Here is a 19,956-nt window from a genome sequence, read left to right as displayed (position 1 = left end):
TCCTCATCAATCCTCATTGATCCTCAGCGGGTCACCATGCGGGTTAAAGACGGTTGAACACGACCTTTGGCCTCTGATCAGGATCAGATGAAGTTTCATGCATTAGTGATCCATTAATGCATTAATATGAATGCATTAATTATCCATTCCTCATAATCAGCTGTGAAGCTGATATTTAACTTCCTTTAATAAACCACTTGGAACATATTTTAGTGTTCCTGGGCTGCACTGGAGGAGAGAGGTCAAAGGTTATCGAGTTTACCATTAATCATAAAACGGCTCCATTTCCTTTAGGTCTCTTATCACCAAACAGGGTTTATGGAGAAATGTGAGGAAACCTGCGGTGAGTCATGATGGGAATCAGCGATGGATGTTTTTGTTTCTCAATGTCCGGCCCTCAAGTTGCTCCTTAAATCTACCGACAAGAAAGTTCGCTGGAAAATTTCCTGCAAAGCTCCATTCATGTAATAATTGACCTTCTTTACTCCATAATTAACTCCTAAAATCTGCCGGTTTCGTTTGTGTTAGCTGTATTGGAGCGTTTTGCTGTGAGCCCAGAGGAAAGCAGCGGTTTGTCTGGCAGACGTCCAGGATCCTGATAAGCTCAGGTTGGGTCCACTGAGCCGCAGAACCACTTCCTCATTGAACCACCTGAAAGCTTTTCCTTCCAGCAAAAGGAAAAGATGGTTTGCTAATAATAAACCTGGGCAGATTTGAATCAGTCCTTTGTTTGTTTGAACCTTTTTATTTAATCCCAAAGTCATAAAGGAATTCATGCAGTTATTGTTTTGAAACGAATCATGTTTTGTTTCAGGAAGAAGATTTGAAATTTACTAGAAGTGTTACAGGACATAATGGCTGCTGGACGTTTTCCATGAAGTGAGAATAAAAACGACTCGTTTTAAATACAGAGCTATGAAATATTAAACACGTGGAGCTGATGGTAGCCAGAAGGCTGCAGAGCTTTTCATGTTTTCAGCTTCTGACCAAAACTGGGTCAAAGGTCAGGAAATAAAATAATGAAATACTTTATAGATCCAAAAGGGAAATTAAATCAGAAGCTCACTTCCTTTAACCACCTAGCCATCGTCTGCATCATGCAGGGTCACGGGGTCACACGGTGCCAATGCCTCTGGGCGACAGGCGGGTTCATCCATCTCAGGCCCATAGAGACCAGTTAACCCAGTAAGAGCACCACTGAAAGACCCAGGCTGGGATTCAAACCGGGACCTTCTTGTTGCTAGGAAACCGTGTTGCCACATTTCAGAGCTCTGCTGGTTCCTGACACATGAAGACAAGGAAAATGATACTTTGAGAAATGATTCATGAATAAAGTTTCCTGCAGCCTGGTTTACCAGAACACAACCAGTCACCATCTGGGAGGAAAACCAGTGCTACCAGTTCACCGTCCTGTCACATCTGACCCTCTGCAAGGTGCCACAATGCATTCTGGGTAACAAAAAGTATCTCCATCACTGCTTTAGCCTCCTCTCACTCTCTCTGTTGGCTTCCAGGCTGGAGATCTGCAGGATCTCTGAGACAGACAGTAAGAATCCAGTAGATCTCCAGATCTGATGGGAAACAGAAGATCTAACGCCAGTCTGCAGCTGGTTCTGCCAGCCAGCCACTTTAACCTTATATGGTCACATCTGCCTAAAAGCTGCAGTTCCTGCGTTCCAGCGCCATCTACTGGTTGTAATGAATGTTTGTGAGTCAACAGGATCTGTGGGAAATATTTAGATCAACATCCCCTCTTAGATGGGAAGGCAGAAGCTGAAACATGAAAATATGAGAATCATTTCTTTTCATTGCTCCAAAGGAATCAGCTGTGAATCAAAGGCAGATTTCTGTAGTTACCCAATCAGAAACGACCAGCAATAATTTGGTCTATTTAATCTGTAATGCGAGAAAAAAAGACCAATAATTTTCATTCAAATTTTCACTGTTATTATTCATTTATAAATGCCAAAATATTTATTTAGCTTCAAACCAAATATTTAGTTAGCTACATATTGAAGTTTACAAATTCTTTCTGATGAGTGGAAGTGCATTACCAAAATAAAAGCTGCGTATTTCATGAAACTTTGTTACTGAACACAAACTTTAAAGTGAGATATGAATAAATCAGACAACATGCCAGCGAATCAGCAGCAGCTGTTTGTGTGAAACGATGGGAATAAAATCAATAAAACAGTAACAGAGTGACGTCAATCTGCTTCCATTTCTAATTTGATCAAGAAAACAACCTCTGATTATTTTTCGGAACGGCTTTTTTTAGTATAGATTTTCTCCACATGGACTCACCTGATGCAAAACCTCAGATGACGGCATTTAGCTGCTGCGGCGGCTAAACGGCGCGGCGGCTACGGCGGCGGCGGCGGCCTGCCGTCCAGGACTCACGAATCGTCTGACTGATTTTTGGCTTATCAACCCAATAAAACATGAAGTTTTGGAGCCTTTATGGTTGATGGATTATTATATTGTGTTTCTATGGAGATGATATTAGACACTGAGGTGGAAGAATAAATATTCACATATTTATTTAAAAAGTTTTTATTTTTGAATGTTTCACATCTAATATTCCAAAATAAACTGATTTATGTTGAATAAATAACTAAAGTCAGATTATTGACATGTAAACTTGTTTAAACTGGATGAATTGTTCTTTTAAACATGAAGGTTTTTTGGTTTTACTCGGTTCTTCATGGTTTCCTCTGCAGCGAGGCACTAGCAGTGAACGGTGGCCGGATCCATCCCAGCATGCATCAGCGGGATGGAAATGTCGTCCATGTTTGGCAGCACAAACACTTTCTAAGCAGGAAAAAGGAGAAAGCAAAGGAAACATGAGGACTCGGTTCAGATCAAAAGAGGTTTTGTTCTCTTCCTCACCTGGAACTCGTCCTGGAGCTTCTTCTTGATCCAGTCGCTCACATGGCAGAAGCTCAGCTCTCGCTGCCCCAGCTTGGGGCAAACATGCAGGTCCAGTTTGGGCGGCACACGGAAACTGTACCTGCAGAGGAGACGGAAGAAACGTGTCCGAGTCTGAAACACGAGAAGACCTGACCGCTGCACTGACCAATGATTTTACTTTTGGAAGGAAATGGGGAGAAATTATTTCACATGATGCAGATTTTGATCATATTTTGATCATATTTTGATCAGATTCTGATCAGATTTTGATCAGATTTTGATCAGATTCTGATCAGATTTTGATCAGATTCTGATCAGATTTTGATCAGATTTTGATCAGATTCTGATCAGATTTTGATCAGATTTTGATCAGATTCTGATCAGATTTTGATCAGATTTTGATCAGATTTTGATCAGATTCTGATCAGATTTTGATCAGATTTTGATCAGATTCTGATCAGATTTTGATCAGATTCTGATCAGATTTTGATCAGATTTTGATCAGATTCTGATCAGATTTTGATCAGATTTTGATCAGATTCTGATCAGATTTTGATCAGATTCTGATCAGATTTTGATCAGATTCTGATCAGATTTTGATCAGATTTTGATCAGATTCTGATCAGATTTTGATCAGACCCAATTTTAACCATATTTTTAGGAAAACTAAAAATGGCTCCTCAATCCTTCTAAAAGCAGTAAAGATTTTATGAATCTGATTCTGCAAGCAGAATCTTGAGTTTGTGTGAAGCTCTTCTTCCTCCTGGACGTGCAGCTAGGAGGCGCTGTGCCCCCCGTCATCATCCTGTGTAAATATTCAACACTTTATAGTAAAATCAGCCGATAATGTAAATCAAATTTAAATATTCTCAAAACAAACTGCTAGTTTTGAGACTGGACGACCTTTAACCCCTGTGCAGGGCAGGCTGTCACAGCGACCCTTGAAGATTTCATTCCTCCTCTCCATCGCCTGCGTGTCGATGCCTTACCAGATCCTGTCAGTAGGGGGCGCTGGGATGTTGACCACCAGCGTGCCGGACAGTTCGCGGACCTCCACCGACAGCAGCAGGGGCGTGTTGGACAAATCCTCAAACCTCCTCCTGATGAACTCGCTCTCCGCCGCTCGCTGGAAACACTTGGATTTGGTGATTTTGTCCACAAATCTTAAAATCTTCCTCCCGGTTCTTCCTCTGCGAAAAACCAACAGGATTAGAGGAGGAGAGTTTTACTCATCCTGCTTTTGGCAGCAGTTTGGAGGAGAGACTCTGCATCCAGAGCCATCTGCAGCTTCACAGATTTCACCTTTTAGGAAAATGACTTCATAAAACTGCAGCAGCTGCATAAAGTATTCACACCCCTCACACACACTCTGATGTTTATCTATTGTTTTTATTGTTGCTTAATAAAAAACGGAAAAATATGGAGAGCTCCTTTCACTTTGTTGCCCCAAAAATAAATCAGAGCTGAGACTGGGTGGAGGTTCCTCTTCCATCAGCAGAACCAGAGGTCAGAGGTCAGCGACCTTTTCCATTCAAAATGAAATGTCTGCAGCTACAGAAACAGATGAACGAAGGGAAATTCATTTCACCTTTTATACGTCACACACTTGTTTTATCTGATTTTTAAGAACCACAAGATCACAGCAGAATGTGGCCTAGTCAAAGTCCAGTCCCACCAATCTCACTGCTACTCTTCTATTTTGCAAAGGAATTTGGCAAAAATGTGAAGTGAAGGCTGAAACGCTGAATATACATGCACTCCACACTAATCAGGTTTTTGTGGTGATAAAATTGGAAAATGTCGTTTTTCTGTGGACTGTTACGGTGAGTCGGTGTGTGATGGTGGTAGTTTCTGGTTTTAGCCCAGGAACGGTGTGTGTTTACCCTTCAGGGGGCGCCACTGAGCCTTTCTCCCCAGCTGGACAGTGAGGCTCCGACAGCAGCAGCTCCTCTTCATCAGAAGAAGCAGCACTGGACGACTCTTCATCGCTGTCTGCCAACACGCTGAGGACGGGCCTGCAGCTGGAGACCACACGCAGCAGCCAATCAGAGGCCAGCAGGACACAGTCAGAACGATTAATATTCATGTTTCATAACTTCCTGTTTCTGGGGAAAAGCAGCTGAATCATCAGAAAACTAAAAAAACTCAAATGGTTCCTGAGAGCCTCATTAGGGGAGTGTGTGTGTCTGCGTGTGTCTGTGTGTGTCTGTGTGTGTGTGTGTGTGTGTGTGTCTCTCTGTGTGTCTCTGTGTGTGTGTGTGTGTGACCTGGGGCCTCCAGCTTCAGGGCCGCTCTGCACCGTCTCCTCTCTGCTCTCTCTGCCCAGCTTGGACAGGTTGAACTTGGTCTGCAGCGTCATCTGCAGGTTCCCCGTGTAAACCAGCTGCAGCTCCACCCACAGGCCTGCAGGGGGCGCACAAAGCAGCTCAACACCAGGCTGACAAGACAGGCCAAAGGTCATGGTGCCTAATCTGATCCCGTGTCTGGCTGAGAACGTCAGATCAGAATCATTAGTCCTTTTTTGAAGTTGAGGGAGAAGGGAAGATCTGGTGGAAGGATGACCTCTGGCTGTGCTGCACAAGGACACTGATTTCTATATTTACTAGAGCTGGAAGTAGATTAAAATTTGAATCTGGTTAATTGCAGGTTCTGTAAGTAATTAAGCATCTATGACACTTTAAATTCCAATTCTCTTTTTCCTGCTAAATTATTGAATGAATATGATCAGATCTGAACATCAGAGATATTTCTGGTTCTTAATCTTCAGGTTGTTGTAGCATTAGCTGCTACATGTTGCCATTCAGGTGCTATTTTAGGCTAGTATAACTTTGCTGTTAGGCTAACTGCTTTAGCACAAGGATAGTATTTTCCAAAGTCCAATCAGATTGTTTAGAAGCAGAAATGAACAGAGAATCAGCTTCCATCGCTACTGTTAGCGATGTAGCTTTAGCATTGCGGATAAGAAACTGTGGTTTTGGGCAGAATCTTAATGTGTAAAAAAGAAACAAAAAAACAATTGCAGTTAATCCATATAATTATTCAAAATGTGTTAAATGTATTTTGCTATAACTTGTTTTCTTATTTGACCAAAATGTTTGCAGTAATGCTGTGAATGGTGGCAGAGTACCCAGCAGCCAGCAGGGGGCGGTCTGACTCCTGGTGGAGTGGGATTTAAAAACACTCAGAAGAGGAGAGGAACCACAGATAGAAAACAGGATGAACAAATTTGGACGTTTAAGAAAAAAATGCGTTAAAATCTAGCTAATCAAAACAAACGCATGAAAGTGTTAGCATCTTCTGAGCAGGAAGCTGCAGGCTGAGCTGACCTCTGTGGTTGACCTCTGGCCTGGAAGAGGCCACGATGTGCGGCATGCTGCAGCCCATGTCCAGCTCGGTCAGCGTCAGCTCGTTCATGAAGTAAGGCAGCTGCAGGAGCAAGAAGCCGTCAGTTTGTTACGTATCGACAGACGACCGTCTGCTTCTGCTCGTCCAGCCTCACTCTGATTCTGCTCAGCTTCTTCTGGATCTTATGGGCGACGGCGTCGGCCCACTGCTTCTCTCGCAGGAAGTCCCAGAAGATCCGGCCAATCAGAGCGTTGACCCAGGAGGCGGGGCTGGCTCCGGGGGGCGTGGCCTGATTGCAGGTACACTGAGAAAGGAAGCAGCTAAGAGTCGCTCCAAATCCATTCACAGGAAATAAAATTTCTCCTAGCTTACGGTGGTGTTAGCGGTGGGACTAGTGGTAGGACTAGCCTCTGCACTGCTAGCAGCAGGGCTGCATGGGGGCGTGGCCTCGTGTGCAGTCAGGAGCTGGGCCATGTAGCTGTGGTAGTCAAGCGCAGAAAGACCCCTAGTGGCGCAGCAGGGAACTGCAGGACCATAGGAGGCTGTGGGAGCTGTGGGAGCTGTGGGAGCTGTGGGAGCTGTGGGAGCGGCGTCGTCGTCGCTGCTGGGGCCTCGGCTCCTCGGGACGGGGACGCTCTGGGACGGAGCGCCTGGAGGACAGAGATCTGCTGCAGGTTATTCAGCGTCATTCATTAAGTTTCCTCCAAAATACAGAGAATCCAGGCAAAGCGAGTTTCTGGATGTTACCTCAGGCAGGAGCAGAAGTTCCCAACATCACGGAAACCATCAGGTGGATCCACTAATGATCTTAGTGGTTTAAGCTGTGAGTCAGATTCAGCATCATGGAAGACCAGGAACCATCCGTTTAGAAACCTAGTTTGTGTTACAGCGCCACCGACTGGCCTGGAAGACCTACTGCAGCGCTTTCTGTCTCATGGACCGATATTTCATCTCATAAACCGAAAATAAATCGTCTCATTAAGAATCATTGTGATGAGTATGGAGGCCCAAAAGAGGCAAATTAGATAATCAATACATTATTAAATAAATAAGTATATCATTAAATGTCTGACTGAATAATGTAAAATACTTTCTGAATGATACGATATAATTATTTCACTGTTTAATGAAATAGGATGAAATAATTATGCATTTTTTGAGAAACCTGCTTTCTGGCAAACATCTGATAATAAATGCAGATTTCATTACAATTTGATAATCTCACATCAACAATCATTTATTTGAGTCAGTTAATCTGTGAGGATAACTCAGAGAAATTATTGGCACCCCTATTAATCCCTATAAAATCTGTTTTAATCTGAGGTGAAAGTGAGCCTGTTTGTCTGTGGATTAATAATCTGTAGGAGCCATTTTCCACAGTTTCTTTCTGGCTTTTCGTGTTCTGTCCATCAGTTTTAATATTCCTGATGGTTTTGCTCTGTGCTGTAGGATTTTAGGTTTTAAAAAAATGTAAAAAATGCTCTTTTCTTTAGATTAGTGGATTTATCTAACTAGATATTTGAATTGAAGCTAAATGTTTGTATTAGCATTAATTTTTAGTTTACAAACTAAATATTGAGCTTGCCAACTAAATATTTAATTTGAAAGTTTCATTTATTTACGACTGAAAGTGGTGAAAATGATCCTCATTGTTTCTCTTGTCCATATTTAACTATATTGTTAATCTCTGATTGTGTGACTTTACTAACGCCCGACCCGCAGCAGCATTTGGACTCTCAGTAGTTCTGGTTCTGGTTTCAGCGTTAGCTTTAGCTTTAGCCTCTACAGCATTTACTCATGAGGATGATTTCCCAGGAGACTTTCTGCTCTCTTTCTGTCCAGAACTGGAGTCGTTTGTTACCGGGTCGTTTGTTACCGGGTCTGGTGGACCATCGGCTGGGGCTCGGCCCGTCCGGGACCGCAGACGCCAACAGGAGATGGCGGAACCACTCCTCCTTCTCCCGCCCCGTGCGTCCGAACAGGTAGAGCGCAGGCGCGGCGGCGCCAGGTTGTGTGGAGGAAGTCTGTGCTGGATCAGAACCCAGGTTCTGTTCTGACCCGGTTCCGTCCTCCTCTGCTCCAAGCTGGATGCAGATGGGATACTTGGGGTTCCAGATTCTCTTCCGAGCCAGCGCCGCCGGCAAGAGGAAGACCTTCAGGAGGGAGGCAGCATGATGAAGAGTCAGACCCATCAGAACCAGAACCACATGTTTTCCTGTGGAACTCTGCAGGGCCTCTTCAGATCAAAAACTCTTTGTGCTTCGATTTCTGAATGAATCTAATTTTCTGAACTTTTATAATCACCTTATTTATTATTTATTGTCTGTTTTCATTCTCAGCTTTAGTTTTAAATGGATCTGTTTTGAATTTTTATGTCTTCAAAGCTTTTTTTTCTGCCTGTTTTGAAAATGACAATGATTAATAAAAAATAAAAAGAGACATAATTTGTCTAATGTAATTACCGCCAGCATTTAGTAATTCACCATATTTTTCATCTTTTGCTTTTTTTTAATCCTTTTTTTTAAATTTCTCTATTTTCTGATCATTATAATTGGCTCTCCGTAATTTACTGCCTTGCTTTTTCATCAGTCAGTTGAATTTTCCGCTCCTGAACCCGGAGCGTAAGTCTGCATTAAGAATGAAAAGTGAAATGAAGTGTTCAGATCTTACTTTGCTCTTTGCCAGGCGGAAGCAGCGCGTCTTGATGAAGCCGACTTCCTGCGGCGGGTCGTCGTGCGCGGCGCGGCGCCTGATGTTGCAGCGTGGGTAATCCAGACGGAGGCTGCAGCCCTGCAGCGTGGCGAACACGGAGTGAGTCAGAGCCAGGTGGAAGATTTCTGGGTCGTAATCCTGGATCTCATTCATCCAACCCTGAAAACAACAGCAGGTTTAACAGACAGCAGCATTTATTCAAGAAGAGCTGCTGACCTGAGCTGAACAGGTCAACAATTACTGTCAGTACAATGTTTATGATTACAACTAGAATGATAATAATAGTGATAAAAATGACATGATTAATAATGAGCTCTGCTGTTTGGATCATTATTCCTCTGGTTCTGTGCTGCTGGCAGGTTTATCGCTCTCTTTTACCTTTGGACAGTTGTTATGGAGCGTAACCATGGTAACAAGGTTATTAGCATCTCAAAAGCTCAAATAATACCTGGAGTATGAAATCACCCATCATGATGGACATGAACCAAATCCCAGACTTTCTGTCTACTGGTCTTTCTAAAGAGGAGCAGCAAAAGCAAAGGAGGAGGATTAGCAGAGCTAGCTAACGACTGGTGATGTTTCCCAGGATGGAATATCAACTCTGCTGCCTGACGAGCTGCTAGCATGTTAGCATGAGACCAGGCAGTCTTCAGTCAGAGGCCTCTGCAGACTCGCTGAAACACTGACTGCTACAGGAGCTCCTTCCTGCCCTTAGCAAGAAACTTGGAGGATTTGCGTTAAACATTCAGTTTCCCTTTAGGAGAAGTAACGGATTCCTGAATCAGCTGCGCTTAGACAAACAAACCCAGACGATATAAAAAGATTCAAATGACTTGGAAAACCTTCTGAGTTCGGAACGGTTAGGAGCTTCAAGCTAAAGCCAAGCTGCTAGTGAACAACTGGGACAGAGATTATCCTTCTACAGCGTTTTCAACCTACAACATGGAGCTGCTGACGGTGACCTCTGACCTCCTCCAGCCTCTGAAGTCTCCTGCTGCAGCCTCCTGCTGCAGCCTCCTGCTACTCAGCCAGAAGGAGCGGCTAATTAAGGTGCCGCCGCGGTTCTGACAGGCCTAATTGGACCCGGGGTGCCTGATGTTCTGAACTTGCATTCCTTTAATCTGTGATGGAGACGGACGGAGGAAGGGAAGCGGCTCGGCGCTCTCCTTGGAGAAAAGCAGCGCAGCTTCCTGCTGTTCAGGTTAAGTTCTGGTTCTGGATGTGAAATATTTGTAATATTTCCTATTGTTGGTGTTCATGCAGCCTGAATCTACTTTAGATCTTCAGTTCTGTTCTACCTCCTGTATATCTGAGCTCTGATAACATTTGGTATGAAAACTTCTGACCCGAGCTTCAGTTTAATCAGCAGAAGATAAAAAGAAACAGAGTGGGAGTCGAACTCTGTCAGGAATAAAAGATCTAAGTTATGAGTTTTTTGTGAATCTTTTCCTTCAGTTTTATTGGCTGAAATGTAATAACAGATGAATATTTATTATCTCAGGTTCACATATAATCTGAATCTGCGACTTCAAGTAAAGTTACTCAGTCAAAAATTAGCAGCAATAATTTAATTTATTCTGTAATAAAAGAAAAAATTGGATTTATTTTTAGGTCTTATTCATTTATTCAGTTATAAATCAAAAATTTTCAAACTAAATATTTGAATCCACTTGTAAACTATCAAAATAAAAATCGAGTTGCCGATGTTGCAACATGTTGCCGTAGATCCGTTGCTAAACTTCTGGATTGCCTTTAAAACAGAGAATCTTTGTTTTAAGCTGAAATGTTCAAGAACAGAAACAAAGATAGAGAAGACATGAAGCGACTGGAGAGCAGGAGTTTATCGAGGCTACAAAGAGACAGCTTTTATTTTGGTAGTTCACTTCGTGGTAGCGGCAGGTGAATTAGCTTCCAAGCTAAATATTTAGTCCTGAACTAAATGCTAATGTCCAAACTAAAAATCTGGCTTGAAACTGACATTTATAACAGTAGCTTTGTGAAAATATGACTTATTAATCCAGATTGTTGGTGGTAATTGTTGACTTTACAAACGGCAGCCATACTTTATGACTCCGTCGCCTACCTGAAGGACGTCGGGCTCGGTGCTGAAGTCACCTGGGAAACGGGCCTCAGCCTGCCGGGTCAGCGCTGGCCTCTGTACGTTAGCCGAGCCGGACGAACCGATTCGAATGAGGAACAGGCCGAGCAGGAAGCCCAGAGCCAGGCCCAACGCCAGGCCCGAGACGTACGGACCCAGAGGAAGGATGAAGTAGCCATAGGACAGAACCGCCACGCAGAGGAGACTCATGCGTGGCAGAGGAGGCTGAGGATCCGGACCGGACCTGGAGCTGTTCGGTGCTGGAGCGGCAGGCGACCTCCCGGCCCTCCTGGGAGCTTCAATGGCAAACACTTGCATTGTGTCATCATCTTGGTATATTTCCAGCTCCTGCTCTCTGTGGTGATGAACGGGACATGGGCGGCGCCGCGATCCGGGCCGCCCTCCAATTGAAGGCCAGTCAAACACGGGAAGAACGTCTCCGTCTGCTCTCCTTCCGGTGCTCACCGGAGACTCTGAGAGGACGGTGTCCACGCTACCGTCCCTCCCCTGATGAGTGGACCTGCTCTGGTGTTTGGGGCTTCCTGCGCCGTCTTCCCCCATGATCTTACTGAACATGCTGCTCAGAGGCTCATGCATGGCCTCGGACAGCTTCCTCTTCGTGTCCTCCAGCTCCATCTTGAAGAAACCCCCCTTCAGGCCCTCCGCACTGGGAGAGAGAGCATTGGGGGACGGCGGGGCCGTCCGGGGTTTGGTTTGGGTCAGCTGCTTCCACAGGTGGAGGTTGAGACGAGAGTCCGAACTGGACTGAGACACCTCCGGCTCCGAGTGGGACAGCTCCGTGGAGATGGACTTCACCAGGCTGAGGAGAGGCTTGGGTCTGAGGGTGGAGCCCTCTTTCGGCTCAAGCTCAGTGGAGAGTGACTTGACGAGGCTGGCCAGGGGTCGCTGGCTGGGTGAGGGCGGCCCTGGAGAGAGGAAGCTAGGGGGCGCTTCAGAGCAGTTCCCCAGGGAACCAGGCGATGACGGGGAGAGAGGAACATGGAAGTTCTGGGACTTCAAGCCTCTGTCGTCCTCCGCAAGAAATGGCTTCTCCTCACCATGGTCCAGGGGGAAGATGAGCTCATCATCCTCCAAGCTGTCCCACTCCCCTTCGGTGCCGGTCAGATGGATCACAATCCCCCGGGTCTGGTTCCGCTTTGTGGTGCCAAGTGGGAAGAGACTGTGAGGGTCATGAAAGGACCTGCTGCCCTGGCCTGAGTCCATCATGCCTCCTCCCTCCTTGTTTTTTCCATCATCCGCCATTTCTCTAGTTCACATTTCCAACCGAGACACCTGTGGGTCAGCAGAAGACAATGGACCTTACTAGAGGGGCCGCTTTTCATTGGCTGATGCCCGTTCTACGTGGTCACGTGATTGGCCGTCTCACAAACAGCTTCCTGTTAGCTAAGTACAGCATAATGGCAGCACTGATACAACTTGTACACCTTGTAGCCTGTCTGCTACAGTCTCACGTTAGCTAAACAGATCAATATGCAACGTGTATCTGACTCACACTGAAGATTTTATTTTAGCAGAAAAGGTTTTGGACTAAACTGTTCCTCCTGTTAGCCTCTCTAGCACCAAGTACAGCTGGTCAACCAACCATCGCTGTGTTCAGGGAACCAACGATTACGCCCCGTCGCCTTTACGCCCCTGCAACCCGTCGCCTCTATGCCCCATTGCCTCTGCGTCCCGTTGCCTCAATACCTCTACTCCCCATCGCCTTTACGCCGCTTCGCTTCTGCGCTCCGTCGCCTCTACACCTCTACGCCTCATTGCCTCTACGCCCCATTGCCACTACGCCCCATTGCCACTACGCCCCATTGCCACTACGCCCCGTCGCCTCTAAACCACATCGCCTCTACGCCCCGTCGCCTCTAAACCACATCGCCTCTACGCCCCGTCGCCTCTAAACCACATCGCCTCTACACCTCTGCGCCCCGTCGCCTATTCGCCCCGTCGCCTCTAAACCACATCGCCTCTACGCCCCGTCGCCTCTGCGCCCCGTCGCCTATTCGCCCCGTCGCCTCTAAACCACATCGCCTCTACACCTCTGCGCCCCGTCGCCTCTGCGCCCCGTCGCCTATTCGCCCCGTCGCCTCTAAACCACATCGCCTCTACGCCCCGTCGCCTCTGCGCCCCGTCGCCTCTACGCCCCGTCGCCTCTGCGCCCCGTCGCCTCTAAACCACATCGCCTCTACGCCCCGTCGCCTCTGCGCCCCGTTGCCTCTAAACCACATTGCCTCTACGCCCCGTCGCCTATTCGCCCCGTCGCCTCTAAACCACATCGCCTCTACGCCCCGTCGCCTCTGCGCCCCGTTGCCTCTAAACCACATCGCCTATTCGCCCCGTCGCCTCTACGCCCCGTCGCCTCTAAACCACATCGCCTCTACGCCCCGTCGCCTCTGCGCCCCGTTGCCTCTGCGCCCCGTTGCCTCTAAACCACATCGCCTCTACGCCCCGTCGCCTCTAAACCACATCGCCTCTACGCCCCGTCGCCTCTGCGCCCCGTCGCCTCTAAACCACATCGCCTCTACGCCCCGTCGCCTCTGCGCCCCGTCGCCTCTAAACCACATCGCCTCTACGCCCCGTCGCCTCTGCGCCCCGTTGCCTCTAAACCACATTGCCTCTACACCTCTGCGCCCCGTCACCTCTGTGCCTCAGGGACGGAGCAGATGGAGACCAAGAACGGCTTTTCATAGCTTCTGACTCATTTCTGCAAAAAGAGCACCAACCAGGCATTAATTTGTCATATTTTTGTCCTCTGGCTTTAAAGAATTATGAAATAATCTGAGGACTAGTGACTCTGAGTCCCAGCCAAGCCAACATGTCGCTCCACTTACTGATGAGCTTCTCAGGCTCACAGTTTCTCTCTGAATCTGGGGCGACTGGGCCTGGAGTTTGACTTCCAAACGTCTGATTCAGGCACATCCTTCACAAGAACAGGAAGAAAATGTTTAATGAAAGAAGAGTCAGTCTGACATCTGAATTAAAATCCATTCCACATCATTATCTTCAGCAGTCTCCTAGTAACCAGCTGTGTGTAACTCGGCTTGTGTTCACACACAGAATGTCCTTTGGTTTGTTTGTTTGGTCTGGAACAAAATAAAATTTATATTGTTTGGTTTGGTTCGTTTTGGTTTCATTGTTTTTTCTTCCAAGTGTACGATAATTCGTAAACAATTCCACGTGGCTTATGATCTTTGGTCTTATTGGGCAGAAATGATGGACAGACCCGAAGAACCGAACTGTCCAGATCTGCCCGTTCAGCTTTATGATGTCATATTTCTGCTGACTTGTTTAAAACAGGCTGCTCTGCTTCCAGCTGAGGTGAAACCAGTTTTCCTTCCATGGAAACGGCAGAAAGCTCAGAGACGTGGCTGCAGGTCAAGCTCTGGATGCAAGTTAACCCGACTTCTAACTGATCATATTTATGTAACGGCATTAAAATGCTGCGCAGCACAATGTGAACCACGTCCACAGCAGCTGGTGGAGTCGCTATAATCTGCTCTCGCCCAAAATGGACAGAGGGGGATGAACCTGAGGGCTGGGGTCAGTCTGAGGCCCAGAGTTTCTCCTGTTGGGACAGGAAGCTGCAGCATCAGAACCGTTTCATTTCCTGAGCCGCATCGCATGAGGGAAGAGCTGCTGCTGAGAGAGATCCTTTATCTATTCCTGCTGTTGGATTTTACACTATTAGAAAATGAAATAAATATTTCTGTCCATGAAAGGATGAGATTAAAGAGTTACATTTTATCTAAGTGGAACAGTTTTAATCGTGAAAATGTTTCTCTGGATAAAATCTGAGTTCTTGGCGGTTATTAAATTAAATCAACAGATTTCTTTACAGATTTGTGTTACAGCAGCGGCCATCTTGGTTTGACTTACAATATCTGCAGAAAAGTCAAAAGTAGATGGGTCTGGAGTTTTACTTGTCTGAAGAGAATATTTTGTTAATCTGATGGAAACATGGCCGTCGTTAGCATCGTTAGCATCTCTGTAGAAAACAGGCTAACGATGCATCATGCTGACATCATTAATGATACAAAATGAAACCAGAGCAGATTTGGGAAGTCTAAAACAAAGGTTTCACAAACTGGAGCTCAAAGTTCAGTCATGGTTTGACTAGGCCATTTTCATAGCCGGCCTGAGGTAAAAGCAAACTGCAGCTGCTCAAAGCCCAAACAAGAAATCCTCAGGTTGACAAACTTCAGCTAAAGATAATTTATCAGTTTTTAATATTCAGTTCTGCTCATGTCCGGGTCTGTGGGCCGTCTGAAGGCTCACACCCACCGACAAACTCAGATTATTGTTAAATCAGGATTTTACTGTAAAATCTGACAAATCATCCAGCAGGATTAGGAGCTAAAGCTAAAGCTGATTCCCATCAACTTTCCATCCTGGAGTCTCCAGGTCTGAGCGGCTGCGGCTCACTGAGCTTTTAGATATTTATGCTTCACAGAAATATCCATTTATCTGTTGGAGCAGCTCTGCTCGGGTCCTGGGTTCCCTCTGGGAACGCCAGCTTCCTCCCATGACTGTTACTGGGTTTACTGGTTCCTCTCAGTGACCTGTGGAGAGACCAGCCCCCCCGCAGGGATAATCGGTCTAGACAAAGGACGGACACTTAATGTAGAAAAGGTCCCAGAGAAACCGTCCAGCTGACAGAATTAGGAGTTAATCTGTCGGTTTATTCATCTCTAATCTGATTATTAGTTTTGGATCATCACCCTGGAAAATTTCTGTTCATGTCAGATTCATCACTTCACTTCATCATGAACAATAAATACAATGAAAATGTTCAGTTGTTTCTGTCAATATTTATGGCGGTTTGCAGATAAATTTACCAGAATCTGATAATCTGATCATTTGTGGAACAATAAATTGCTATTCAGTTGTTTTTAGTGCTGTGTTCATAAAATAGCAATAATTAAAAACATGATGACCATCGAGGCTCAGCTGCAGAAGCGGCAGAAAGCGAAGTCTAAATTTAATCATCATATTTAAACCTTTCAGTGTTTTTAGTGTGGCTGCATGTCTAATATTTCAATTATGATCAGGCTTCTTCAGGGCAGCTTCACATGAACAGCTGTGAAAACTTTGAGCACTAAACTGCAGGTAATAATTATATTTTTGAGTTTATTGATATAAACTCAAAAATATATCAATTGTTGATAAACAATTCCAATCTTTCTGACCACACACTTCAGCTATCACTTTTCAAATTTAAATAAAATAGGCTGTGACAATTTGCACATATTACAGGCAATTTATGGTTTTCTGTTTTCTGTTCTCAGCAAAACAGAAAACAGTAAACACAACAATCCTGTCAATTTAGTCTTCATTAACTGGAAATTAATGGTTTTATTAAAAATCTAAATTCTTATGAGAAATTTCCCACGACAACGATAAATGATGCAATAAATAATCAAACCTTCTGAGGAGAAAATTATGTTTTTCTGAAACATCAAGCAATAATGTTTAAATCAATAATTGTAAAATTATTTTAAATAAGAAAAAAATAATGCATAAACTGATTAAGTAATTTTATATTGTTTATTATAATTCAAATAAATCTAAACAGTCTACAAATAAACAAATCAACATTTAAACAATAAAATAATTATGAATTTCATATTTAAACATCCAACATAAAATCCTGTAAAATTGTTTTTGACCTCATAGTTTTATAATGTAATAAATTATGAGTTAAAACAGAAAGTCCACTTCAGACCAGAACACTTTAAACCAGGGGTCTCAAACTCAATTTCCCTGGGGGCCGATGGAGGTAGAGTCTGGGTGAGGCTGGGCCGCATCGGGTTTTCCACAAGAAAAGCTCTTACAAAAACATTCCAATGTTATCAAATGTCTTTATTTTTATTTTTTAAACACAAAATAAGATGAAAAAATAAATAAATTAACAATTCATAAGAAAAAAAATTAATCAGTAATAAATAAATAAAATATAATAATAACACAGCAGCTATAGAAGACTAGATAAATGTAATTATTATAATTCAGATTCAAATGGCTGTATTAACAGTTCTTTAACCTTTAACTTTCTGAACATGAATGGAACATTGAACATAAACTGTTATGAATATAACAGTTTATAAACTGTTTCTTCTGCCTACTTCTTACTGCTAGAGGTCTGGCAGCGCTTCCTCTCGCATAGCCGAGCCACATTTGGCTTAAGGGAGGAGGCAGTTGAGACCCTAAGTAGAGCTTGAAGATGCTCGTCAGTAAGTCTGGACCTGTACTTGGACTTATTGAAGTTCAAGGTAGAGAAGAGCTTTTCGCACAAGTATGTGCTCCCAAAAAGACACATGGTCCGCTTGAACATTTGGGAAAGCTCAGGGAAGCTGGGTGGCAATTCTCTCAAAAATTGCCCAAGCTTGTCTGCTTTTCCACTCACCTCCCTGAACTTGGCTTTGAGTTCAGAGTGGCACTGCGGGTCAATGAGCTCCATTTGAAGCACTGTGATTGGTAAGTTAGTTCAGCTCCGCACACAACACTGAAAAGTGCCAATCATATCAAACTCGCGGGCAGTGTTGGTATAGTTACTTTGAAAAAGTAACTTTAATCGGACTACTGATTACTCCTTGAAAAAGTAACTTTAATCGGACTACTGATTACTCCTTGAAAAAGTAACTTAGTTAGATTACTGACTACTTGATTTGGAAAGTAACTAAGTTACACTAAAAGTTACTTTTTAGTTACTTTCAGCAGGTGCTAACAACAACACTCTGCCTCCTGTGAAAATCACATTGAGCTTTGCCAATACTTTTTTGTAAGCTATTTTATAATGGTAACATCAACAATGTGTCTCCACTGATAAGGTTGAACTGAAGAGGAGATTGTAGAAAAATAAAAAACGTGAGTAGTTTGTGTGGTCCACTGTTGTCTGGAAAACTCTAAGAAGGATTTTAAAGCCCCCCCACTTCCCCCCGGCCTCCAGGTTCTGCGTTACGGCCCTGCATTTGGTGTCACAGCGCACAGAGCTCCTCCTGCAGCTCACAGCTCAGATGGCTGCACAGATTTGCGACACTTATCTTAGTATTAATAATTAGAATTAAGTTGCCATTATAATTATTGGAAACTACGGACACGTTCATTCGTGGCTGTTTTCACGTTTATTGCGCTGTTTAAATTGGTCTCGATGTTTGTAGTTTTCTGGAGCGCAACGCGAAGCTCGACGTCATTCAGAGGTAATATATTAACTTGACATTAACAAAGACACAGCGGGACGGATCATCCGGGAAATGATGGACAGGGAGAGATGGAGTAAGACTACCTTAATGACGGACAAATTCTGGGATTTATTATGAGTCTCTGCTTATTTCCAAGCCCAAATGAGCAACTTCACGTTCAAAAACGAGCCCAAAAGGGCGCAACCCGCCGCTCATTAAATCGGCAAGCAACTTTAAAAAATGAAGCCCAAAGTCGCTTATAATAATCGGACTTGTCAGCAGAATCTCAAAATAGTTCCAGTTTTTCCACCAACAAAATGCGCATCTCCCTCCATTGTTTACATTTCTGTCGCATTGAGACGTCGGTCACTCGACAAGACGAGTAGAGGAAATACGATTAAATAACAAAAGAAGATAGTAACGCAAAAATGATTTTGATAAGTAACTGTAGTCTGACTACTGGATTTGAAATAGCAACGCGTTATATTACTCGTTACGGAAAAAAGTGGTCCGACGTCAGTAACGTTACAAATTAACGCGTTACTGACATCACTGCTCGCGGGCCACACTAACATTAAACTTTCATATTAAGGTGGGGGCCACAAACTATCGTCCCGAGGGCCGCAGTTGGCCCGCGGGCCGCGAGTCTGAGACCCCTGCCTTAAATGTTTTACCAACTGTCAGCGCTGGCGCCGCCTGCTGGTGGTGTTTGGTACTGCGGCTTTACAATATAGATCCGAAATAGTTCGGCTATTTGTACATAAAATAATATTTTCATTATTGAAGTGATATTAAATTGTCCTTTCAGACATCATTTGTGTATTTACCTCATATTTTAGTTGATGACAGTAATAATTTATGACTTATTCGCAGAGAGCAGAAGTAGGAATGAAAAGTTCAGCTCTGCAAAGATGGAAACACATCTGATAATAATAATAATAATAATAATAATAATAATAATAATAATAATAATAATAATAATAATAATAATAATAATAATAATAATAATAATAACGACGCTTTTAATAAAGAGGAATAAAGATGTTTGACTCACCGAGCTTGAAGCTGCGGCTCCGGGTTGGTTCCGATTCCATCTGAGAGGTTCTGGCCCGGAGAGCGGAGGAAAATCTCTCTCTCTCTCAACTACGCGCGCCTCCCAGACTACCAGATGTGTGATGCTGCAGGATAATCCAGATTAAATAATCCAGCTGTCTGCCAGCGGCGGCTGCCTGCTCTCCTAAAACTGGACGTCTATAGGTTCCGCCATCGCTCCTTATATGGGCGGTTTCCGTTTTACAGCTAAAAGTGCCGAGATTAATTCTAAAATGATTAATATTTTCTCATGTTTTATCGACATTTTATGTGATTAAAAAGTATTGAAATTCTGCATGTTTTTGCTTTTATTGTGAACCAGCTGCAGTCATTTAAAGGGGCAGCATTATGTGTTTTCCAGATTCATAGTTCCATTTTATATCACAACTAGTAACTATATTACCTTCAGTTGTTATAAAATGCTATAAATATCAAATATAATCTACTTTGTAATTTAAGGCGTTGACATTGGGCCTCTGTCTCTTTAAAAGTTCCTGCTGTTTCTGAAGCTCCGCCTCCAGGAAGTCATTCCAACATGATTCCTTCTCTAGAATCCAAAGCATCCCATAATATCTCTGTCTGGATGTTCAGGCTCATCAATCTTCAACT

The 19,956-nt window shown here is 44.0% G+C and overlaps 1 protein-coding gene across 2 annotated transcripts; it reads right to left on the bottom strand.

Annotated features, from left to right (window-relative positions):
• Positions 1-2,600: 2,600 nt before the first annotated feature.
• Positions 2,601-19,601, bottom strand: tex2l (testis expressed 2, like). 2 transcript variants are annotated; one of them, XM_044102903.1, is made up of 13 exons: positions 19,310-19,601; positions 13,909-13,997; positions 11,051-12,358; positions 8,926-9,126; positions 8,132-8,408; positions 6,628-6,920; positions 6,410-6,559; positions 6,237-6,336; positions 5,178-5,313; positions 4,794-4,931; positions 3,900-4,100; positions 2,890-3,010; positions 2,601-2,811 (listed from the first exon to the last, which is right to left on the bottom strand). In XM_044102903.1, the coding sequence occupies exons 3-13, from the start codon at positions 12,326-12,328 to the stop codon at positions 2,728-2,730; spliced, it is 2,979 nt and encodes a 992-aa protein (XP_043958838.1). In that variant the 5' UTR covers positions 12,329-12,358; positions 13,909-13,997; positions 19,310-19,601; the 3' UTR covers positions 2,601-2,727. The 2 variants fall into 2 exon arrangements, with proteins under 2 accessions (XP_043958838.1, XP_043958839.1); XM_044102904.1 differs by having other exon boundaries at positions 6,628-6,905.
• Positions 19,602-19,956: the final 355 nt, after the last annotated feature.

This window comes from Gambusia affinis, linkage group LG20, assembly GCF_019740435.1.
Source record: "Gambusia affinis linkage group LG20, SWU_Gaff_1.0, whole genome shotgun sequence".
NCBI lineage: Eukaryota > Metazoa > Chordata > Actinopteri > Cyprinodontiformes > Poeciliidae > Gambusia > Gambusia affinis.
Note: the sequence above shows the minus strand (reverse complement) of the source record. Positions and strands in the feature narration are given on the sequence as shown.